This window comes from Salvelinus alpinus, chromosome 28 (assembly GCF_045679555.1).
Source record: "Salvelinus alpinus chromosome 28, SLU_Salpinus.1, whole genome shotgun sequence".
Classification (NCBI taxonomy): domain Eukaryota; kingdom Metazoa; phylum Chordata; class Actinopteri; order Salmoniformes; family Salmonidae; genus Salvelinus; species Salvelinus alpinus.
This window is the reverse complement of record NC_092113.1, coordinates 45,218,091-45,244,108: the sequence shown is the minus strand read 5'-3', so window position 1 is coordinate 45,244,108 and position 26,018 is coordinate 45,218,091. Positions and strand designations below refer to the sequence as shown.

Here is a 26,018-nt window from a genome sequence, read left to right as displayed (position 1 = left end):
AGATCCACTAGTCTGGTCTGGTCTGGTTCCGTCTCTGGGTAAGAACACTTAGATGGTAGATCCACTAGTCTGGTCTGGTCTTGTTCTGTCTCTGGGTAAGAACACGTAGATGGTAGATCCACTAGTCTGGTCTGGTTCCGTCTCTGGGTAAGAACACTTAGATGATAGATCCACTAGTCTGGTCTGGTTCTGTCTCTGGGTAAGAACACTTAGATGGTAGATCCACTAGTCTGGTCTGGTTCTGTCTCTGGGTAAGAACACTTAGATGGTAGATCCACTAGTCTGGTCTGGTTCTGTCTCTGGGTAAGAACACTTAGATGGTAGATCCACTAGTCTGGTCTGGTCTGGTTCCGTCTCTGGGTAAGAACACTTAGATGGTAGATCCACTAGTCTGGTCTGGTCTTGTTCCGTCTCTGGGTAAGAACACTTAGATGGTAGATCCACTAGTCTGGTCTGGTCTGGTTCTGTCTCTGGGTAAGAACACTTAGATGGTAGATCCACTAGTCTGGTCTGGTTCCGTCTCTGGGTAAGAACACTTAGATGGTAGATCCACTAGTCTGGTCTGGTCTGGTTCCGTCTCTGGGTAAGAACACTTAGATGGTAGATCCACTAGTCTGGTCTGGTTCCGTCTCTGGGTAAGAACACTTAGATGGTAGATCCACTAGTCTGGTCTGGTTCCGTCTCTGGGTAAGAACACTTAGATGGTAGATCCACTAGTCTGGTCTGGTTCCGTCTCTGGGTAAGAACACTTAGATGGTAGATCCACTAGTCTGGTCTGGTTCCGTCTCTGGGTAAGAACACTTAGATGGTAGATCCACTAGTCTGGTCTGGTTCCGTCTCTGGGTAAGAACACTTAGATGATAGATCCACTAGTCTGGTCTGGTTCTGTCTCTGGGTAAGAACACTTAGATGGTAGATCCACTAGTCTGGTCTGGTTCCGTCTCTGGGTAAGAACACTTAGATGATAGATCCACTAGTCTGGTCTGGTCTGGTTCCGTCTCTGGGTAAGAACACTTAGATGGTAGATCCACTAGTCTGGTCTGGTCTTGTTCCGTCTCTGGGTAAGAACACTTAGATGGTAGATCCACTAGTCTGGTCTGGTCTGGTTCCGTCTCTGGGTAAGAACACTTAGATGATAGATCCACTAGTCTGGTCTGGTTCTGTCTCTGGGTAAGAACACTTAGATGATAGATCCACTAGTCTGGTCTGGTTCTGTCTCTGGGTAAGAACACTTAGATGGTAGATCCACTAGTCTGGCCTGGTTCCGTCTCTGGGTAAGAACACTTAGATGGTAGATCCACTAGTCTGGTCTGGTCTGGTTCTGTCTCTGGGTAAGAACACTTAGATGATAGATCCACTAGTCTGGTCTGGTTCTGTCTCTGGGTAAGAACACTTAGATGATAGATCCACTAGTCTGGTCTGGTTCTGTCTCTGGGTAAGAACACTTAGATGGTAGATCCACTAGTCTGGTCTGGTTCTGTCTCTGGGTAAGAACACTTAGATGGTAGATCCACTAGTCTGGTCTGGTTCCGTCTCTGGGTAAGAACACTTAGATGGTAGATCCACTAGTCTGGTCTGGTCTGGTTCCGTCTCTGGGTAAGAACACTTAGATGGTAGATCCACTAGTCTGGTCTGGTTCCGTCTCTGGGTAATAACACTTAGATGGTAGATCCACTAGTCTGGTCTGGTTCCGTCTCTGGGTAAGAACACTTAGATGGTAGATCCACTAGTCTGGTCTGGTTCCGTCTCTGGGTAAGAACACTTAGATGATAGATCCACTAGTCTGGTCTGGTTCCGTCTCTGGGTAAGAACACTTAGATGGTAGATCCACTAGTCTGGTTTGGTCTTGTTCCGTCTCTGGGTAAGAACACTTAGATGGTAGATCCACTAGTCTGGTCTGGTCTTGTTCCGTCTCTGGGTAAGAACACTTAGATGGTAGATCCACTAGTCTGGTCTGGTTCCGTCTCTGGGTAAGAACACTTAGATGGTAGATCCACTAGTCTGGTCTGGTCTGCTTCCGTCTCTGGGTAAGAACACTTAGATGGTAGATCCACTAGTCTGGTCTGGTTCCGTCTCTGGGTAAGAACACTTAGATGGTAGATCCACTAGTCTGGTCTGGTTCCGTCTCTGGGTAAGAACACTTAGATGATAGATCCACTAGTCTGGTCTGGTTCCGTCTCTGGGTAAGAACACTTAGATGATAGATCCACTAGTCTGGTCTGGTTCCGTCTCTGGGTAAGAACACTTAGATGGTAGATCCACTAGTCTGGTCTGGTTCCGTCTCTGGGTAAGAACACTTAGATGGTAGATCCACTAGTCTGGTCTGGTTCCGTCTCTGGGTAAGAACACTTAGATGATAGATCCACTAGTCTGGTCTGGTCTTGTTCCGTCTCTGGGTAAGAACACTTAGATGGTAGATCCACTAGTCTGGTCTGGTTCCGTCTCTGGGTAAGAACACTTAGATGATAGATCCACTAGTCTGGTCTGGTTCTGTCTCTGGGTAAGAACACTTAGATGGTAGATCCACTAGTCTGGTCTGGTTCCGTCTCTGGGTAAGAACACTTAGATGATAGATCCACTAGTCTGGTCTGGTCTGGTTCCGTCTCTGGGTAAGAACACTTAGATGGTAGATCCACTAGTCTGGTCTGGTTCTGTCTCTGGGTAAGAACACTTAGATGGTAGATCCACTAGTCTGGTCTGGTTCCGTCTCTGGGTAAGAACACTTAGATGATAGATCCACTAGTCTGGTCTGGTCTGGTTCTGTCTCTGGGTAAGGACACTTAGATGATAGATCCACTAGTCTGGTCTGGTTCTGTCTCTGGGTAAGAACACTTAGATGATAGATCCACTAGTCTGGTCTGGTTCTGTCTCTGGGTAAGAACACTTAGATGGTAGATCCACTAGTCTGGTCTGGTCTTGTTCCGTCTCTGGGTAAGAACACTTAGATGGTAGATCCACTAGTCTGGTCTGGTCTGGTTCCGTCTCTGGGTAAGAACACTTAGATGATAGATCCACTAGTCTGGTCTGGTTCTGTCTCTGGGTAAGAACACTTAGATGATAGATCCACTAGTCTGGTCTGGTTCTGTCTCTGGGTAAGAACACTTAGATGGTAGATCCACTAGTCTGGTCTGGTTCCGTCTCTGGGTAAGAACACTTAGATGGTAGATCCACTAGTCTGGTCTGGTCTGGTTCTGTCTCTGGGTAAGAACACTTAGATGATAGATCCACTAGTCTGGTCTGGTTCTGTCTCTGGGTAAGAACACTTAGATGATAGATCCACTAGTCTGGTCTGGTTCTGTCTCTGGGTAAGAACACTTAGATGATAGATCCACTAGTCTGGTCTGGTTCCGTCTCTGGGTAAGAACACTTAGATGGTAGATCCACTAGTCTGGTCTGGTTCCGTCTCTGGTCCGTTACTTTGTTACTTTAGGCTGTTTGACTCTGCATGGCACACTGTTGTATTTCACCCAGTAGATATGGGAGTTTATCAAATTGGGTTGGTTTTCAAATTCTTTTTGGATCTGTGTAATCTGAGGGAAATATGTGTCTCTAATATGGTCATAGGAAGTGCAGCTCGTTTCCTCCTCATTTTGTGGCCAGTGTGCACATAGCCTGTCTTCTCTTGAGAGCCAGGTCTGCCTACAGTGGCCTTTCTCAATAGCAAGGCTATGCTCACTCAGTCTGTACATAGTCAAAGCTTTCCTTAAGTTTGGGTCAGTTACAGTGGTCAGGTATTCCCCCACTGTGTAGTCTCTGTTTAGGGCCAAATAGCATTCTAGTTTGCTCTGTTTTTTTGTTAATTCTTTCCAATATGTCAAGTAATTATCTTTTTGTTTTCTAATGATTTGGTTGGGTATAATTGTGTTACTGTCCTGGGGCTCTGTGGAGTCTGTTTGTGTAGCAGACCTTCATGCCAAATTGATTCAAATGCTTTTTTGAAAGTAACCTTTGTTTTTGTTGGTTTGTTTGTTAGTCAATTAGGGTGTGCAGGGTGAATACGTGGTCTGTCGTACGATAATTTGGTAAAAAGCCAATTTGACATTTGCTCAGTTTGTTTTCACTGAGGAAATGTACGAGTCTGCTGTTAATGATAATGCAGAGGATTTTCCCAAGGTTGCTGTTGACGCATATCCCACGGTAGTTGTTGGGGTCAAATTTGTCTCCACTTTTGTGGATTGGGTGATCAGTCCTAGGTTCCAAATATTGGGGAAGATGCAAGAGCAAAGAATGATGTTAAATAATTAAAATATAGCCCATTGGAATTTATTGTCTGTATATTTTATAATTTCATTGAAGATACCATCAACACCACATGCCTTTTTGGGTTGGAGGGTTTGCATTTTGTCCTGTAGTTCATTCATTGTAATTGAAGAATCCAGAGGGTTCGGTAGTCTTTAATAGTTGACTCTAAGATTTGTATTTGATTATGTATATGTTTTTGCTGTTTGTTCTTTGTTCTTTGTTATAGGACCAAAAAGATTGGAGAAGTGGTTTACCCATACATCTCCATTTTGTTGTTTGTTTAGTGTTTTCCAATTTTCCCAGAATTGGTTAGAGTCTATAGATTCTTCAATTACATTGAGCTGATTTCTGACGTGCTGTTCCTTCTTTTTCCGTAGTGTATTTCACGATAGTGAAGATTCAGGTTTGCTGGGCCTCTATGTTTATGTTTGGATAGGTTTCTCAATTTCTTTATTAGGTTTTTGCATTCTTCATCAATCCATTTGTCATTGTTGTTCATTTTCTTCAGTTTTCTGATTGAAATGTTTAGATTTGATAGGGTTGAATTTGTTGTTGCCTAATTGTTGTTTGGTAGGTTTCCACACTACATTCCTTCCATCTATAGCATTTCTTAATATTATTCAGTTCCTTTGACTTTAATGCCTCATGATTGAGTATTGCTCTGTTCAAGTAGACTCTTTGTCCTAGTAAGCTTGGTAGCCTTAGCATTCAGTTCTTATAAAGTAAAATATATCATTGTAATGCATTTTTCTACTTGGCTTTTGAAAATAAAAAATAGCTTCAGACTAAACATCTCAGTTCCAGGTTGGATGGTGTTTTCAGGTTTCTGGTGTTTGGCTTGGGAATAATAATCCTTGGTAGTTTGAGGGTAATTCCGTCCAAAATCAGGTTGGAGGTTTGGAATTTTGTAGTGAAGATTATGTTGTGGAGGGTTGTATCCTGTATGTGTCCTTGCCAAAACAATCCAAGTTTATTTAACTCTAAATCTCTTTTTGTAAAAACATGCTGAAAAATGTGAGCTCATCTGCTCATGACCTCTCTCTCTCTCTCAATTCAATTCGCTTTATTGGCATGACGTAACAATGTACATATTGCCAAAGCTTTGGAGATTTACAATATTAACATAATATTACTATTATCACAACCCACAGCTCTCTGCGTCCTCCCCCAACAGGACGGGTAGCCTACTCTCATCATAGAGGTCTTTGAAACCCTGAACAAGGGTTTCAAGGGCTCTGCTTACTGAGCCTGTACTTTGTCAAGGTTTTTGTAAGGTTTTGATAATTAACCATGGTCAAATAGTTTGCCACAGTGTACTCTCTCTCTGTCTCTCTCTTTCTTTCTCTCTTTCTCTCTTCTTCTCTCTCTCTCTCTCTCATCTAATAACTAATGTAGTCTAACAGTAGAAGATGGCATGGTGACATTGTGTTCCCTATACGTCTATAGTGCTTTAAGGAGAATATGGCTCATGGGATCATGGAGATGATACATGGGTGACATGTGGGAGGGAGGGAGGGAGGGAGGGAAGGAGGGAGGGAGGGAGTCTCAGACTTATTCTCTGTGTCTGACTCTATTTCCCCCAATCTCTCCATCCCTCCACCCCTCCATCTCTCCATCCCTCCATCCCTCCATCTCTCCATCCCTCCATCCCTCCATTCCTCCATCCCTCCATCTCTCCAACCCTCCATCCCTCCATCCCTCCACCTCTCCATCTCTCCATCTCTCCATCCCTCCATCTCTCCATCCCTCCATTCCTCCATCCCTCCATCTCTCCACCTCTCCATCTCTCCATCCCTCCATCCCTCCATTCCTCCATTCGTCCATCTCTCCATCCCTCCATCTCTCCATCCCTCCACCCCTCTACCCCTCCATTCCTCCACCTCTCCATCTCTCCATCTCTCCATCCCTCCACCTCTCCATCTCTCCATCCCTCCATCCCTCCATTACTCCATTCCTCCATCTCTCCATCTCTCCATCCCTCCATCTCTCCATCCCTCCATCTCTCCATCCCTCCACCTCTCCATCCCTCCATCCCTCTACCCCTCCATTCCTCCATCTCTCCATCCCTCAATCTCTCCATCCCTCCACCTCTCCATCTCTCCATCCCTCCATCCCTCTACCCCTCCATTCCTCCATCTCTCCATCCCTCCATCTCTCCATCCCTCCACCTCTCCATCTCTCCATCCCTCCATCCCTCTACCCCTCCATTCCTCCATTCCTCCACCTCTCCATCCCTCCATCTCTCCATCCCTCCCCCTCTCCATCTCTCCATCCCTCCATCCCTCTACCCCTCCATTCCTCCATCTCTCCATCCCTCCATCTCTCCATCCCTCCACCTCTCCATCTCTCCATCCCTCCATCCCTCTACCCCTCCATTCCTCCATTCCTCCACCTCTCCATCCCTCCATCCCTCCACCTCTCCATCCCTCCATCTCTCCATCCCTCCATCCCTCCATCCCTCTACCCCTCCATTCCTCCACCTCTCCATCTCTCCATCCCTCCACCTCTCCATCTCTCCATCCCTCCATCCCTCTACCCCTCCATTCCTCCATCTCTCCATCCCTCCATCTCTCCATCCCTCCATCTCTCCATCCCTCCACCTCTCCATCTCTCCACCCCTCCATCCCTCTACCCCTCCATTCCTCCATTCCTCCACCTCTCCATCCCTCCATCCCTCCACCTCTCCATCCTTCCATCCCTCCACCTCTCCATCTCTCCATCCCTCCATCCCTCTACCCCTCCATTCCTCCATCTCTCCATCCCTCCATCTCTCCATCCCTCCACCTCTCCATCTCTCCATCCCTCCATCCCTCTACCCCTCCATTCCTCCATTCCTCCACCTCTCCATCCCTCCATCCCTCCACCTCTCCATCCTTCCATCCCTCCATCTCTCCATCCCTCCATCCCTCCATCCCTCTACCCCTCCATTCCTCCATTCCTCCACCTCTCCATCCCTCCACCTCTCCATCTCTCCATCCCTCCTTCCCTCTACCCCTCCATTCCTCCACCTCTCCATCCCTCCACCTCTCCATCTCTCCATCCCTCCATCCCTCTACCCCTCCATCCCTCCACCTCTCCATCCCTCCATCTCTCCATCTCTCCATCTCTCCATCCCTCTACCCCTCCATTCCTCCATTCCTCCATCTCTCCACCTCTCCATCTCTCCATCCCTCCATCTCTCCATCCCTCCATCTCTCCATCCCTCCATCCCTCCATCCCTCTACCCCTCCATTCCTCCATTCCTCCATCTCTCCACCTCTCCATCTCTCCATCCCTCCATCTCTACATCTCTCCATCCCTCCATCTCTCCATCTCTCCATCCCTCTACCCCTCCATTCCTCCATTCCTCCATCTCTCCATCCCTCCATCTCTCCATCTCTCCATCTCTCCATCCCTCCACCTCTCCATCTCTCCATCCCTCCATCCCTCTACCCCTCCATTCCTCCATTCCTCCATTCCTCCATCCCTCCATCTCTCCATCCCTCCATCTCTCCATCCCTCCACCTCTCCATCTCTCCATCCCTCCATCTCTCCATTCCTCCACCTCTCCATCTCTCCATCTCTCCATCTCTCCATCTCTCCATCCCTCCATCTCTCCATTCCTCCATTCCTCCACCTCTCCATTCCTCCATTCCTCCACCTCTCCATCCCTCTACCCCTCCATTCCTCCACCTCTCCATCCCTCCATCTCTCCATCCCTCCACCTCTCCATCCCTCCACCTCTCTCAGGAGCTGGTGTGGGTACGACCATCCAGAGCGGCGAGCAGACCGGCATCACTGTGAACGCAACGGCTGCTGGAAAAGGAAAGGTGAACAGATGTTGGCATCATAGAATGATTCTGTTTCTTCTATTTGTATGGTTTAGGGTTAGGGTGAGATTTAGGGTTAGAATTAGAGTTAGGGTTAGAATTAGAGTTAGAGTTAGGGTTAGAGTTAGAGTTAGGGTTAGGGTGAGATTTAGAGTTAGGGTTAGGGTGAGATTTAGGGTTAGGGTTAGAATTAGAATTAGAGTTAGGGTTAGGGTGAGATTTAGGGTTAGAATTAGAGTTAGGGTTAGGGTTAGAATTAGAGTTAGGGTTAGGGTGAGATTTAGGGTTAGAATTAGAGTTAGGGTTAGAATTAGAGTTAGAGTTAGGGTTAGAGTGAGATTTAGAGTTAGGGTTAGGGTGAGATTTAGGGTTAGGGTTAGAATTAGAATTAGAGTTAGGGTTAGGGTGAGATTTAGAGTTAGGGTTAGGGTGAGAGTTAGGGTTAGGGTTAGAATTAGAATTAGAGTTAGGGTTAGGGTGAGATTTAGGGTTAGAATTAGAGTTAGGGTTAGGGTTAGAATTAGAGTTAGGGTTAGAATTAGAGTTAGAGTTAGGGTTAGAGTTAGAGTTAGGGTTAGGGTGAGATTTAGAGTTAGGGTTAGGGTGAGATTTAGGGTTAGGGTTAGAATTAGAATTAGAGTTAGGGTTAGGGTGAGATTTAGAGTTAGGGTTAGGGTGAGATTTAGGGTTAGGGTTAGAATTAGAATTAGAGTTAGGGTTAGAATTAGAGTTAGGGTTAGAATTAGAGTTAGGGTTAGGGTGAGATTTAGAGTTAGGGTTAGGTTTGTAGTTTGTTTATGAAGGTGTTTACCTTGTATTGCACTGGTCCGTTGTAATTCCCCTCACCATGTGGTTTGTATGTGATGTTGGGATGAATGAAAAATGAAACTGATAAAAAGAAAGTGAATAAAGGAGTGGATCAGGATTAAAATGTAAAATTGAGGCCAAGTGGAGCCAGGGTTTTTAGTGTGGTTATCCACATGTATTCTGTCGCCTTCCTCTGGGTTGTAGTCCATGTGCCTCTCCACCCCTCCCTCCTCTCTCTCCTCTCTAGGTAACATGCCTCTCCACTCCCTCCCTCCCCTCTTTCCTCTCTAGGTAACGTGCCTCTCCACTCCCTCCCTCCTCTCTCTCCTCTCTAGGTGACGTGCAGTGTGTGTACCCCAGAAGGGGTGGAGTTAGATGTAGACGTGGTGGAGAATGAGGATGGAACCTTTGATATCTTCTACACCGCCCCCCAGCCTGGAGATTACTGTATCTGCGTTCGCTTTGGAGGGGAACTCATCCCCAACAGCCCCTTCCTGGTCACGGTACGTAACTCATCCCTAACAGCTCCTTCCTGGTCACGGTACGTAACTCATCCCCAACAGCTCCTTCCTGGTCACGGTACGTAACTCATCCCCAACAGCCCCTTCCTGGTCACGGTACGTAACTCATCCCCAACAGCTCCTTCCTAGTCACGGTACGTAACTCATCCCCAACAGCTCCTTCCTGGTCACGGTACGTAACTCATCCCTAACAGCCCCTTCCTGGTCACGGTACGTAACTCATCCCCAACAGCCCCTTCCTGGTACGTAATGTAACTCATCCCCAACAGCCCCTTCCTGGTCACGGTACGTAACTCATCCCCAACAGCCCCTTCCTGGTCACGGTATGTAACTCATCCCCAACAGCCCCTTCCTGGTCACGGTACGTAACTCATCCCCAACAGCCCCTTCCTGGTCACGGTACGTAACTCATCCCTAACAGCCCCTTCCTGGTCACGGTACGTAACTCATCCCCAACAGCTCCTTCCTGGTCACGGTACGTAACTCATCCCTAACAGCCCCTTCCTGGTCACGGTACGTAACTCATCCCCAACAGCCCCTTCCTGGTACGTAATGTAACTCATCCCCAACAGCCCCTTCATGGTCACGGTACGTAACTCATCCCCAACAGCCCCTTCCTGGTCACGGTATGTAACTCATCCCCAACAGCCCCTTCCTGGTCACGGTACGTAACTCATCCCCAACAGCCCCTTCTTGGTCACGGTACGTAACTCATCCCTAACAGCCCCTTCCTGGTCATGGTACGTAACTCATCCCCAACAGCTCCTTCCTAGTCACGGTACGTAACTCATCCCCAACAGCTCCTTCCTGGTCACGGTACGTAACTCATCCCCAACAGCTCCTTCCTGGTCACGGTACGTAACTCATCCCTAACAGCCCCTTCCTGGTCACGGTACGTAACTCATCCCCAACAGCCCCTTCCTGGTACGTAATGTAACTCATCCCCAACAGCCCCTTCCTGGTCACGGTACGTAACTCATCCCCAACAGCCCCTTCCTGGTCACGGTATGTAACTCATCCCCAACAGCCCCTTCCTGGTCACGGTACGTAACTCATCCCCAACAGCCCCTTCCTGGTCACGGTACGTAACTCATCCCTAACAGCCCCTTCCTGGTCACGGTACGTAACTCATTCCCAACAGCTCCTTCCTAGTCACGGTACGTAACTCATTCCCAACAGCTCCTTCCTGGTCACGGTACGTAACTCATCCCTAACAGCTCCTTCCTGGTCACGGTACTTAGAGCGAGACATACACACACACACACACACATACGGACACACATAGTCACATACAGACACACGCAGTCACTCACAGAGTCACATACAAATACACGCAGATGTACATCAGACCTGGCTTCAAATACATGTGTATTTGAGTATACGGTATTTCAAATACTTGTTTCTGTGTATTTGAAAATACAAGTTCTTTTATTTGACTATTTGAATGGTTATTTGTAAAAACCAAATAGATTTCCAAATTCTTATTGAAAATGCCTAGGTTAAATACATAGGTTAAATACCCAGGTTAAATAACCCGGTTAAATCCCTGGGTTATATACCTAGGTTAAATACCCTGGTTAAATTCCTAAATTAAATACCCTGGTTAAATACCTAGGTTAAATAACCAGGTTAAATACCTAGGTTAAATACCTAGGTTAAATACCCTGGTTAAATACCCTGGTTAAATACCCTGGTTAAATACCTAGGTTAAATACCTAGGTTAATTACCTAGGTTAAATTCCTAGGTTAAATAACCGGGTTAAATCCCTGGGTCAAATACCTAGGTTAAATTCCCGGGTTAAATACCTAGGTTAAATCCCCAGGTTAAATCCCTAGATTAAATACCTAGGTTAAATACCTATGTTAAATAACCGGGATAAATACCTAGTTTAAATCCCTAGGTTAAATACCCAGGTTAAATACCTAGCTTAAATACACTGTTTAGATACCCAGGTTAAATACGTAGGTTAAATCCCCAGGTTAATTACCTGGGTTAAATACCCAGGTTAAATCCCAGGGTTAAATACCCAGATTAAATCCCTTGGTTAAATACCTAGGTTAAATCCCTGGATTTAAAAAACGGGTTTAATACCCGGTTTAAAATGCCCGGGTTAAATGCATTTTTCAAATTCTTTACAACTGTACTCAGAAATACATTTACATTTTGAACTATTTGTCTTTTCAAATTCAGTATATCTGATTACTTACCTCGAATGTATGTGTAAATCATTGAGATATTTGCAATAGTATTTGAACACAGATTTTAAAACCTGTGGTCTTTGCAGGTGTGTGAGTCTTTGATTGGTTAATGAGACCTCTTGGCCCACCCTCTCTCTACAGCAGCTGCTCATTGGACTGTCCAGAGACACAGAACTCGTTGGTCTAGTGGATGTGACAGAACGTTGCAGATAGAAATGTAACCAATAGATCTGACACCTTCTGACAGACAATCATGTCTGTTCTAGACTACACATTTCTATGTGAACGTTGTGTAATGGTTGTGTAATGTTGAGCCCTCGTAAACCCCAGAGCCTAGTCAGACAAACTCACATCTCTTCTATTCCTCTCCACTCCCCTCCTTACCTCTCCTCCTCTTATCCCTTTCTCCTCTTCCCTCCTTCCTCTCCCCTTCTCCCTCCTCTTATCCCTCCTTACCTGCTCCCCTCCACCCTCCTCCCCCTCAGGCATTGGAAGGATCCCCCTCAGATCAGCTCCTCCAACAGGAACAACTACCACAGTACTACAGTCAACAACCCTCGGTACTGGTCTCTCCTCTCTTCTCTCCTCTCTTCTCTCACCCCCACAAGAGGATTAGTGGCTATTTTGTGAATCATTAATGTGACTCCACATTTGACAAAATGGCCACCCTGTGTCTATATATCGTCTGTCTGCCTGTTTCTTATGTTATGATGTAATTCTCTCAGTGTCAATGTCGGTGGGTTCATCTTCTTCATCATAATCATCATCATCATCATCATCTTGTGTGTTGTATGTTTTGGTGTTTGGTCCGTATCGCCTTCTCATTTCAGCTAGTCTATTCTGCTGTGTGTACCTGCATATCTCACCCCCCTCACCAACCCCATACCTCATTCCTCCTCACCCCCTCACCCAACCCCGTACCTCACCCCTCCTCATCCCTCCTCACCCAACCCCGTACCTCACCCCTCCTCACCCCCTCACCCAACCCCGTACCTCACCCCTCCTCACCCCCTCACCAAACCCATACCTCACCCCTCCTCACCCAACCCCGTACCTCACCCCTCCTCAACCCTCCTCACCCAACCCCGTACCTCACCCCTCCTCACCCCCTCACCAAACCCATACCTCACCCCTCCTCATCCCTCCTCACCCAACCCCGTACCTCACCCCTCCTCACCCCCTCACCAACACCATACCTCACCCCCTCACCCTCACCCAACCCCGTACCTCACCCCTCCTCACCCCCTCACCAACACCATACCTCACCCCCTCACCCAACCCCGTACCTCACCCCTCCTCACCCCCTCACCAAACCCATACCTCACCCCTCCTCACCCAACACCATACCTCACCCCTCCTCACCCAATCCCATACCTCACCCCTCTTTACCCAATCCCATACCTCACCCCTCCTCACCCAATCCCATACCTCACCCCTCCTCACCCAACCCCATACCTCAGTCCCTCAACCCCTCCTCACCCAACCCCATACCTCAGTCCCTCCCTCCCTCCCCCTCCCTACCCAACCCTCCTCCCCCCTCAGACTCTCGTTGACCTCTGCCCTCTAGGCAACAGACGGGCCAATGCGAACGAACGGTTTGGACGTTGAGGGACTCCGGCCGTTTGATCTGATCATCCCCTTCACCATCCAGAATGGAGAGATCACAGGTACACACACACACACACACACACACACACACACACACACACACACACACACACACACACACACACACACACACACACACACACACACAGACACACAGACACACAGACACACAGACACACAGACACACAGAAGACACACAGAAGACACACAGACACACAAACACACAGACACACAGACACACAGACACACAGACACACAAACACACAAACACACAGACACACAGACACACAGACACACAGACACACAAACACACAGACACACACACACACACACACACACACACAGACACACACACACACACACACAGACACACAGACACACAGACACACAGACACACAGACACACAGAAGACACACAGAAGACACACAGACACACAAACACACAGACACACAGACACACAGACACACAAACACACAGACACACAGACACACAGACACACAAACACACAAACACACAGACACACAGACACACAGACACACAAACACACAGACACACACACACACACACACACACACAGACACACACACACACACAGACACACAGACACACAGACACACACACACACACACAGACACACACACACACACACAGACACACAGACACACAGACACACAGACACACAGACACACAAACACACAAACACACAGACACACAGACACACAGACACACAGACACACAAACACACAGACACACACACACACACACACACACACACACACACACACACACACACACACAGACACACACACACACACAGACACACAGACACACAGACACACAGACACACAGACACACAGAAGACACACAGAAGACACACAGACACACAAACACACAGACACACAGACACACAAACACACAGACACACAGACACACAGACACACAAACACACAAACACACAGACACACAGACACACAGACACACAGACACACAGACACACAAAACACACAAAACAAAACGGGTTTAAGAAGCAGAGAGCAGACCAGATGTAGCCGATTTTTTTCAACGACTTCTAATAAAAACCAAAAACAAGGCCTGCCTGTCTAACCGTTATCTCGTCCCCAGGTGATGTGCGCATGCCGACGGGTAAGACAGCCAAGCCAGACATCACAGACAATAAGAACGGGACAGTAACGGTTAAATATGCTCCAACTGAGGTCGGCCTGCACGAGATGGACATCAAATACGACAGGATACACATCCCTGGTACGGACAACACACACGATACACACTAACATTACACATATACACACTAACATTAGCAGTACACATACACACTAACATTAGCATTACACATATACACACTAACATTAGCATTACACACTAACATTAGCATTACACATATACACACTAACATTAGCATTTCACATATACACACTAACACTAACACTAACATTAGCATTTCACATATACACACTAACATTAACATTTCACATATACACACTAACATTAACAGTACACATATACACACTAACATTAACATTACACATATACACACTAGCATTAGCATTACACATATGCACACTAACATTAGCATTACACACTAACATTAGCATTACACATATACACACTAACATTAACAGTACACATATACACACTAACATTAGCAGTACACATAAACACACACACAATAACTGTGGGTAAGCCAGTTGACTCTCAAAATCAAATCAAATTGTATTGGTCACATGCAGATGTTATTGGTCACATGGTTAGCAGATGTTATTGGTCACATGGTTAGCAGATGTTATTGGTCACATGGTTAGCAGATGTTATTGGTCACATGGTTAGCAGATGTTATTGGTCACATGGTTAGCAGATGTTATTGGTCACATGGTTAGCAGATGTTATTGGTCACATGGTTAGCAGATGTTATTGGTCACATGGTTAGCAGATGTTATTGGTCACATGGTTAGCAGATGTTATTGGTCACATGGTTAGCAGATGTTATTGGTCACATGGTTAGCAGATGTTATTGCAGGTGTAGCTAAATGCTTGTGCTTCTAGTTCCAACAGTGCAGTAATATCTGACAAGTAATATCTAACAATTTCACAACATATACCCAATACACACAAATATAAGTAAGGAATCGAATTGAGAACATATAAATATATGGACGAGCAATGTTAGAGCAACATAGATTAAGAATAGTATAGAATACAGTATATACATATGAGATGAGTAATGCATAGACTAAGATACAGTAGAATAGAATACAGTATATACATATGAGATGAGTAATGCAAGATATGTAAACATGATTAAAGTGACTAGTGTTCCATTCCTTAAAGTGGCGAGTGATTCCTAGTCTATGTTTATAGGCAGCAGCCTCTAATGTGTTAGTGATGGCTGTTTAACAGTCTGATGGCCTTGAGATAGAAGCTGTTTTTCAGTCTCTCGGTCCCTGCTTTGATGCACCTGTACTGACCTCGTCTTCTGGATAATAGCGGGGTGAACAGGCAGTGGCTCGGGTGGTTGTTGTCCTTCGTGATCTTTTTGGCCTTCCTGTGACATCGGGTGGTGTAGGTGTCCTGGAGGGCAGGTAGTTTGCCCCCGGTGATGCGTTGTGCAGACCTCACTACCCTCTGGAGAGCTCTGCGGTTGAGGGCGGAGTAGTTGCCGTACCAGGCGGTGATACAGCCCGACAGGATGCTCTCAATTGTGCATCTGTAAAAGTTTGTGAGGGTTTTAGGTGACAAGCCAAATTTCTTCAGCCTCCTGAGGTTGAAGAGGCGGTGTTGCACCTTCTTCACCAAACTGTCTGTGTAGATGGATCATTTCAGTTTGTCAGTGATGTGTACACCGAGGAACTTAACACTTTCCACCTTCTCCACTGCTGTCTAGTCAATGTGGACAGGAGGGTGCTCCCTCTGTTGTTTCCTGAAGTCCACGATCATCTCCTTTGATTTGTTGACGTTGAGTGAGAGGTTATTTTCATGGCACCACACTCCCAGAGCCTCACCTCCTCCTCTGATAAACAGTCACATAAGTCTCTTTATTTAGAGGGTTGTTGGTTGTTGAGTCAAAGGTGTTCCTAACATGGATTGACTCAGGGGGTGAATACTTATCAAATCAAGGTGTATTAGGGTTTTATTTTTCATTCATCTTCTACTTTGACATTATATAGTATTTTGTGTAGATCTTTGACAAGAAATTACAATTAAATCTGTTTTCATCCCACTTCGTAAAATAATAAAATGTGAAGAAATCCAAGGGGGTGAATACTTACGATATTCACTGTATAATTAGCTCAACAATACCAATTACACCACTTGCTCCATCATACCACTTTAGGGTCTATATTTGGAAAAGAGGAAGTTATCTCAGAATATTTAGGACCCTTAGCTTCTACACCTGCATTGCTTGCTGTTTGGGGTTTTAGGCTGGGTTTCTGTACAGCACTTTGTGACATCGGCTGATGTAAACAGGGCTTTATGAATATATTTGATTGATTGATAGATTACTTGGCCAAGAACCTCTCCTGTGATAGCTAACAGTATTGGTCTGGATCTGGACGTGCTGATTCTCCTCCCCCCCCCCCCCCCTCTCTCTCTCTCTCTCTCTCTCTCCTCTCTCTCCTCTCTCTTTTCTCTTTCTCTCTCTCCTCCCCACTCTCTCCCCTCTCTTTCTCCTCTCTCTCTGTAACAGGTAGTCCCCTCCAGTTCTATGTGGACTATGTGAACAGCGGGAACGTCAGTGCGTACGGACCGGGCCTTATCCACGGGACCGTCAACAAACCTGCTATGTTCACAGTCAACACCAAGGATGCAGGAGAGGGTAGGACACACACAAGCACATGCACTCATGGGAAACCAGCCAATCAACACACACGTAACACACAATTAATAGCAGTTAAATTATAAATCAATCATAAGCACAATAAATATGAGCTGTGTTGGTTCACGAACAGAGCTGATGTGTATAATTTATATATTTTATCTCTCTCCTGGTAGGTGGTCTGTCGCTGGCCATCGACGGTCCATCTAAAGCCGACATTAGCTGTGTGGATAACCAAGATGGAACGTGTTCTGTGTCCTACCTGCCTGTCCTACCTGGAGACTACAGCATCCTGGTCAAATACAATGACAAACACATCCCAGGCAGCCCCTTCTCCGCCTGCATCACAGGTAACACATTCTTTAAGGTTTATGTGAAAAATGGGGACATGAGAATGTGTGGATGTAATGGATGTATAAAATAGCCTCTAAAAAACATTTCAATGGACTCCCCTGCCCTGTCTGTCTCTAAGTGACTGCTCTGCTGCTGACATCCCATAATTATACATTTACATTTAAGTCATTTAGCAGACGCTCTTATCCAGAGCGACTTACAAATTGGTGCATTCACCTTATGATATCCAGTGGAACAACCACTTTACAATAGTGCATCTAACTCTTTTAAGGGGGGGGGGGGTTAGAAGGATTACTTTATCCTATCCTAGGTATTCCTTAAAGAGGTGGGGTTTCAGGTGTCTCCGGAAGGTGGTGATTGACTCCGCTGACCTGGCGTCGTGAGGGAGTTTGTTCCACCATTGGGGTGCCAGAGCAGCGAACAGTTTTGACTGGGCTGAGCGGGAACTGTACTTCCTCAGAGGTAGGGAGGCGAGCAGGCCAGAGGTGGATGAACGCAGTGCCCTTGTTTGGGTGTAGGGCCTGATCAGAGCCTGAAGGTACGGAGGTGCCGTTCCCCTCACAGCTCCGTAGGCAAGCACCATGGTCTTGTAGCGGATGCGAGCTTCAACTGGAAGCCAGTGGAGAGAGCGGAGGAGCGGGGTGACGTGAGAGAACTTGGGAAAGTTGAACACCAGACGGGCTGCGGCGTTCTGGATGAGTTGTAGGGGTTTAATGGCACAGGCAGGGAGCCCAGCCAACAGCGAGTTGCAGTAATCCAGACGGGAGATGACAAGTGCCTGGATTAGGACCTGCGCCGCTTCCTGCGTGAGGCAGGGTCGTACTCTGCGAATGTTGTAGAGCATGAACCTACAGGAACGGGTCACCGCCTTGATGTTAGTTGAGAACAACAGGGTGTTGTCCAGGATCACGCCAAGGTTCTTAGCACTCTGGGAGGAGGACACAATGGAGTTGTCAACCGTGATGGCGAGATCATGGAACGGGCAGTCCTTCCCCGGGAGGAAGAGCAGCTCCGTCTTGCCGAGGTTCAGCTTGAGGTGGTGATCCGTCATCCACACTGATATGTCTGCCAGACATGCAGAGATGCGATTCACCACCTGGTTATCAGAGGGGGGAAAGGAGAAGATTAATTGTGTGTCGTCTGCATAGCAATGATAGGAGAGACCATGTGAGGATATGACAGAGCCAAGTGACTTGGTGTATAGCGAGAATAGGAGAGGGCCTAGAACAGAGCCCTGGGGGACACCAGTGGTGAGAGCACGTGGTGCGGAGACAGATTCTCGCCACGCCACCTGGTAGAAGCGACCTGTCAGGTAGGACGCAATCCAAGCGTGGGCCGCGCCGGAGATGCCCAGCTCGGAGAGGGTGGAGAGGAGGATCTGATGGTTCACAGTATCAAAGGCAGCCGATAGGTCTAGAAGGATGAGAGCAGAGGAGAGAGAGTTAGCTTTAGCAGTGCGGAGCGCCTCCGTGACACAGAGAAGAGCAGTCTCAGTTGAATGACTAGTCTTGAAACCTGACTGATTTGGATCAAGAAGGTCATTCTGAGAGAGATAGCAGGAGAGCTGGCCAAGGACGGCACGTTCAAGAGTTTTGGAGAGAAAAGAAAGAAGGGATACTGGTCTGTAGTTGTTGACATCGGAGGGATCGAGTGTAGGTTTTTTCAGAAGGGGTGCAACTCTCGCTCTCTTGAAGACGGAAGGGACGTAGCCAGCGGTCAAGGATGAGTTGATGAGCGAGGTGAGGTAAGGGAGAAGGTCTCCGGAAATGGTCTGGAGAAGAGAGGAGGGGATAGGGTCAAGCGGGCAGGTTGTTGGGCGGCCGGCCGTCACAAGACGCGAGATTTCATCTGGAGAGAGAGGGGAGAAAGAGGTCAAAGCACAGGGTAGGGCAGTGTGAGCAGAACCAGCGGTGTCGTTTGACTTAGCAAACGAGGATCGGATGTCGTCGACCTTCTTTTCAAAATGGTTGACGAAGTCATCAGCAGAGAGGGAGGAGGGGGGAGGAGGGGGAGGAGGATTCAGGAGGGAGGAGAAGGTGGCAAAGAGCTTCCTAGGGTTAGAGGCAGATGCTTGGAATTTAGAGTGGTAGAAATTGGCTTTAGCAGCAGAGACAGAAGAGGAGAATGTAGAGAGGAGGGAGTGAAAGGATGCCAGGTCCGCAGGGAGGCGAGTTTTCCTCCATTTCCGCTCGGCTGCCCGGAGCCCTGTTCTGTGAGCTCGCAATGAGTCGTCGAGCCACGGAGCAGGAGGGGAGGACCGAGCCGGCCTGGAGGATAGGGGACATAGAGAGTCAAAGGATGCAGAAAGGGAGGAGAGGAGGGTTGAGGAGGCAGAATCAGGAGATAGGTTGGAGAAGGTTTGAGCAGAGGGAAGAGATGATAGGATGGAAGAGGAGAGAGTAGCGGGGGAGAGAGAGCGAAGGTTGGGACGGCGCGATACCATCCGAGTAGGGGCAGTGTATTATAATATTATATTATTATTATTATATTATATTATTATAATATTCTCTCTGTCTCCTAGGTGATGACTCTATGAGGATGTCCCATCTGAAGGTGGGCTCTGCTGCTGACATCCCATTGGACATCGGAGAGTTGGACCTGAGTCAGCTGACTGCTTGTCTGACCACGCCCTCGGGCCAGGAGGAACCCTGCCATCTCAAGATGCTTCGTAACGGACACGTCGGTCAGTGTGTGTGTGTTGGGGCACATGGTGTGTGTTCCTCTGTTAAACAGAAACAGACTATCAACTGTCATTTGTCTGATTTAAAATGCCTCAGCCATAAGTCCAACTATAAAAATAAAATAAAGGCTACTGACAGATTGTGGTCCTCATTCTCAGAAGCTCCACTGCCTCTAACTTTCCTGCTCCAGGCATCTCATTTGTTCCCACGGAGATTGGAGAGCACCTGGTGAACATCAAGAAAAACAGACACCATATTCCCAGCAGCCCCATCACTGTGATGATCAGCCAATCAGGGATCGGCGACGCCAGCCGGGTGTGTGTGACTGGCCAGGGCCTCAGCGAGGCCAAAACCTTCGAACCCGCTGAGTTCATCATCGACACACGCGAAGCAGGTTAGTGATGGTGTGTGTTTGCTGAGTTCATCATCGACACACGCGAAGCAGGTTAGTGATGGTGTGTGTTTGGTGAGTTCCTCGACACACACGAAGCAGGTCAGTGATGGTGTGTGTTTGGTGAATTCATCATCGACACACGCGAAGCAGGTCAGTGATGGTGTGTGTTTGGTGAATTCATCATCGACACACGCGAAGCAGGTCAGTGATGGTGTGTGTTTGCTGAGTTCATCATCGACACACGCGAAGCAGGTTAGTGATGGTGTGTGTTTGGTGAGTTCATCGACACACGCGAAGCAGGTCAGTGATGGTGTGTGTTTGGTGAATTCATCATCAACACACACGAAGCAGGTCAGTGATGGTGTGTGTTTGGTGAGTTTATCGACACACATGAAGCAGGTCAGTGATAGTGTTTGGTGAGTTCATCGCCACACACGAAGCAGGTCAGTGATGGTGTTTGGTGAGTTCATCGCCACACACGAAGCAGGTCAGTGATAATGTTTGGTGAATTCATCATCGCCACACACGAAGCAGGTCAGTGATGGTGTTTGGTGAGTTCATCATCGACACACACGAAGCAGGTCAGTGATAATGTTTGGTGAATTCATCATCGCCACACACGAAGCAGGTCAGTGATGGTGTTTGGTGAATTCATCATCGCCACACACGAAGCAGGTCAGTGATAATGTTTGGTGAGTTCATCGCCACACACGAAGCAGGTCAGTGATGGTGTTTGGTGAGTTCACCATCTGCTGTCCTTATCAGCCATCTACTTCATGTGTTTGAGGGGTGCAAAATACACTTGGCTCTTAAATCTCACCGGGTTGATTGCTTTCATTTTACTCTTGCGACTCTATCCCACTCTTGCTTGTGCCATTCGTTTTTTCCCGTGAAAACGTTTGTAGTGACCTCACAAACACACTCCAGTAATTGCTGAAATGGGTTCAATGGAATACAAAGATTTTCTGGTACATCTGTCAGAATGCCACTTCTTAGTTGGGGATTTAACTAACATCACAACAAAGAGAAACATTTAACTAACATCACAACAAAGAGAAACATTAACTTTAGATTTTTTGATTGAAAAGTGTTTAAATTTTACATGTTGATTTGAAATTGTCTGGGTATCCTTCTCTTGATACTCTTGATACACTTTATACAAGAGAACTTGACCCCAACAGTAATGAGTAAATATAGCTGCGAGCAGCAATGAACGGGGTTCACAGGATGACAGAAAGGACACAATATCAACAAAGCAACACTATCATGTAGGAAATATGTGACCCGTATGTCGCAATTCACAACTTTACAGGAGAGCTGTTTGAACGTACATTTTTTTTTAAATCAAAATGCGTTCTTTGGCAGAAATGCCTTCTCGAACATGTGAACTTTCATGTGCCTTAATATCAAACTTGTATGCCATCTGTAAATACGAATACAATGGTTAAATTCCGAGCCTAGTTGGTTTAGCCACAGAAAAAGTGAGCAACCTTCCCGCTAGCCACAATTGGTTGAGATAATGTGTGGGCTGAACATGCCGAGGGATGAGTTTGGATTGGTCTGCCATATAGCACGGTCTGTTTATTGGAGCTGGTCAGTATGTCTAGGTAATCGTGTCAAACGCGGCTTTTTTTGAATGTATCGTGTTGTAAAACTGCATAAACCTAATGTCAAGATAAAGTCTACTGTTAGCTAGCTAACGTTAGCTGGCTGGCTCGCTAGTTAACGTTATGTGTATGCTCTCCACTTTCTGGAGGACTGAGTTTTGAAATAAGTGGAATTCGAGTATGATAGCTAAGGAGATGGAGAAAATCCAGTCTGAATTACATCGTGCATGGCATCAGACAGGAGATGCGTCAAACCATGATGTATACTAGTAAGATAGTCTAGCTACATTTTCAGATATTACACAGTTCTAACATTAGCTGGCTTAGTTGCTAGCTAACATTATGTGTATGATCTTACTCTTCGTATCTCAGACACATATGCTTGACTAGTTATAGCCATAGAACCTGTTTGGTTAGCTACTTGCAGATTCATGCAGGGTAGTAACATCATGAGTTGTGATTATGGTCCATTGTTTAACTAGCTAGCTAGCTACATGTCTTAACAAAAGACTCCACCATTAATTTTGACAAAGTGTTTTCATTTCAAGTTAGTGTACTGTTAGCTAGCTAGCTAACGTTAGCTGGCTGGCTCGCTAATTAACGTTATGTCATGCGTTGGGATTCATTGTTTATCTAGCTAGCTATCTAGCTACATTTCTTAACAAAATACTCCTGTCTTAGTGTGCCAGAGCACAGAATAACTGATGCATTTTTGAACGCTCAACACCTGTTCAATATTTTCGGTGTCAGTAAACATTGGCAACAAAGCGTAATTCAATTGTTGCCAGCAGCACAGTTACAGTCACCAACACTCTTGATAACATGAAAACTGCCTGACCAGCTCTACTAGGATGAGGAAAATAGTCAGAGTGGGGTGTTTTCTCATTATGTGTCTGGAAGTAGCTAGCCAATGTTAGCCAGTTAGCTTGGGTGCTTGACTGTCGTTGTTAGGTCAGAGCTTTCGGAACCACCCTACTCATTTACGAACTGACAATCTAACAGCACAGTTGCAGTCACCAACACTCTAGAAAACATACTGTAACAGCCTAACCAGCTCTGCTAGGGCGAGTAATGTTCAGTGAGCTGTTCTCTCTCTCTTAGATGTCTGGAAGTAGCTGGCAAGTTAGTACAGAACGGTTGGATCAACCCTTAAAGAGATGGGTGGGGCTAAGGCTCAAGAGGGTGTTCCTAATGCTGAATGGGTGTAGACAAAGAAGGGCTCTCCAATAGTAGTACCAACTCAATATCAGGAAGGTGTTCCTAATGTTTGGTATACTCAATGTATATGCATTATAAGAAAAATCAAAGTAGAATAGAATACCTACAATCCCACAAAAACGCTTGAACATTTAAATATTTGTCAGTGCCAGTACAATGTTTTATGTGCTAAAATTCAGTCAATATCTACTGGATAATAAATCAAATAAATAAAAAATAAAAGTTTGGAATATCTTCATCCATTGTTCAGCTGTTGCATTTTACAGAATTCTATTAACCTTTTAACAATTTTGACAATCGTTGCTACTTTAATTATTTCAAACTTAATTTGTCTTTTGTTTCATGATTTATTCATTTGATTGTATTACTGTTAACACTCTATGTATTGGCTGATGCAATCAAATTTGGGATTAATAAAGATTATATTTTAGTCTGTTATCTTATATTATTTTATCTTATCTTGAAGTGTGTTGAGATTTTGACTTTCATTTTAGATGAAGTTTGATGTGATTTGCTTTAGTCTATGGGGTCTGAGTCTGTCCATCGAGGGCCCCAGTAAGGTGGACATTAAAACTTCTCTAGGATATGTGGGACGCTACCGTCCCATTTGGCCAATAGCCAGGGAAAATGTAGAGCGCCAAATTCAAAAAGCATAAGATGCTATTATCTGATGATAGCACAACAGTAAACAAAGAGAGTAGCATATTTCAACACTGCAGGCACGACACAAAACGCAGAAATAAAATATAAATCATGCCTTTGACGAGATTATTTTGTTGGTACTCCAATATGTCCCATAAACATCACAAATGGTCCTTTTGTTCGATTAATTCCGTCCATATATATCCAAAATGTCCATTTATTTGGCGCGGTTGATCCAGAAAAAAACAGCTTCCAATTTGCACAAAGTCACTACAAAATATCTCAAAAATTACCAAAACATTTCAAAGTACTTTTGTAATACAACTTAAGGTATTTGTGAACGTTAATAATCGATCAAATTGAAGACGGGTCTATCTGTTTTCAATACAGGAGATCAACAAACTAACGCTACTTTTCTAGTCTTGCGCAACTCTCAAACAGTACACATGACGTTACACTGTTTCCAGGTGGCCTCACTTCTTCATTGCACAAAGGAATAACCTCAACCTATTTCCAAAGAGTAGTGACATCCAGTGGAAGCGGTAGGTACTGCAAACAGGGTGATTAGAAATCCAGTATTCCAATGAAAACATTGAACAGACAGTGACTTAAAAAAAATAAAAAAAATAATGGTTAGTCCTCAGGGTTTTGCCTGCTACATAAGTTCTGTTATACTTACAGACATGATTCAAACAGTTTTAGAAACTTCAGAGTGTTTTCTATCCAAATCTACTAATAACATGCATATCTTACATTCTGGGGATGAGTAGAAGGAAGTTGAAATTGGGCACGCTATTTATCCAAAAGTGGATTTGCTGCCCCCTATCCTAGAGAAGTGTGTATCTGTGTCTGTGTGTAGGCTATGGAGGTCTGAGTCTGTCCATCGAGGGCCCCATTAAGGTGGACATTAACACTGTGTGTCTGTGTGTAGGCTATGGAGGTCTGAGTCTGTCCATCGAGGGCCCCAGTAAGGTGGACATTAACACTGTGTGTCTGTGTGTAGGCTATGGAGGTCTGAGTCTGTCCATCGAGGGCCCCAGTAAGGTGGACATTAACACTGTGTGTCTGTGTGTAGGCTATGGAGGTCTGAGTCTGTCCATCGAGGGCCCCAGTAAGGTGGACATTAACACTGTGTGTCTGTGTCTGTGTGTAGGCTATGGAGGTCTGAGTCTGTCCATCGAGGGCCCCAGTAAGGTGGACATTAACACTGTGTGTCTGTGTGTAGGCTATGGAGGTCTGAGTCTGTCCATCGAGGGCCCCAGTAAGGTGGACATTAACACTGAGGACCAGGAGGACGGGACCTGTAAGGTCAGCTACTGCCCTACTGAACCAGGAAACTACATCATCAACATCAAGTTCGCCGACCAGCACGTACCAGGTAATATATAATAATATAGTACATAATAAAGTCGTCTGTCGATTCTTTTGAATAATATAATAAATTGTGTATCTGAACAATTTAAATAAGTGTGTGTGTATATGTGTGTGTATATGTGTGTGTGTGTGTAGGGAGTGCGTTCACGGTGAAGGTGACCGGAGAAGGGAGGATGAAGGAGAGTATCACCAGAAAGAAGAGAGCAGCATCTGTTGCTAACGTGGGCAGCCAGTGTGACCTCAGCCTCAAGATACCAGGTACCTCTCTACCATCCAGGAGATGCTGATCAGATCAGTAGACATGCCTCAAGATCCCAGGTATGGGGATACCAATTTCCTGGATAGCAACAATAGTGATGTTGGATCATTCTCCGGTATCATGCTTAATGATGGGATGACAGAGCTCTGCATAATGATGAGATGACAGAGCTCTGCTTAATGATGGGATGACAGAGCTCTGCTTAATGATGGGATGACAGAGCTCTGCTTAATGATGGGATGACAGAGCTCTGCTTAATGATGGGATGACAGAGCTCTGTTTAATGATGGGATGACAGAGCTCTGCTTAATGATGGGATGACAGAGCTCTGTTTAATGATGGGATGACAGAGCTCTGCTTAATGATGGGATGACAGAGCTCTGCTTAATGATGGGATGACAGAGCTCTGTTTAATGATGGGATGACAGAGCTCTGCTTAATGATGGGATGACAGAGCTCTGCTTAAAGATG

The 26,018-nt window shown here is 46.0% G+C and overlaps 1 protein-coding gene across 1 annotated transcript in view; it reads left to right on the top strand.

Moving 5' to 3' along the window:
* Window positions 1–26,018, top strand: part of LOC139557925 (filamin-A-like) — a 238,834-nt gene that overhangs the window by 181,838 nt on the left and 30,978 nt on the right. Inside the window, exons 29-39 of the mRNA XM_071373278.1 lie at window positions 7,972–8,051; window positions 9,194–9,361; window positions 12,064–12,138; window positions 13,146–13,245; window positions 14,309–14,449; window positions 16,890–17,018; window positions 17,195–17,368; window positions 19,894–20,055; window positions 20,244–20,447; window positions 25,140–25,292; window positions 25,424–25,546. Coding sequence (XP_071229379.1) covers window positions 7,972–8,051; window positions 9,194–9,361; window positions 12,064–12,138; window positions 13,146–13,245; window positions 14,309–14,449; window positions 16,890–17,018; window positions 17,195–17,368; window positions 19,894–20,055; window positions 20,244–20,447; window positions 25,140–25,292; window positions 25,424–25,546 — 1,509 coding nt within the window. The remainder of the gene's footprint in view (window positions 1–7,971; window positions 8,052–9,193; window positions 9,362–12,063; window positions 12,139–13,145; window positions 13,246–14,308; window positions 14,450–16,889; window positions 17,019–17,194; window positions 17,369–19,893; window positions 20,056–20,243; window positions 20,448–25,139; window positions 25,293–25,423; window positions 25,547–26,018) is intronic.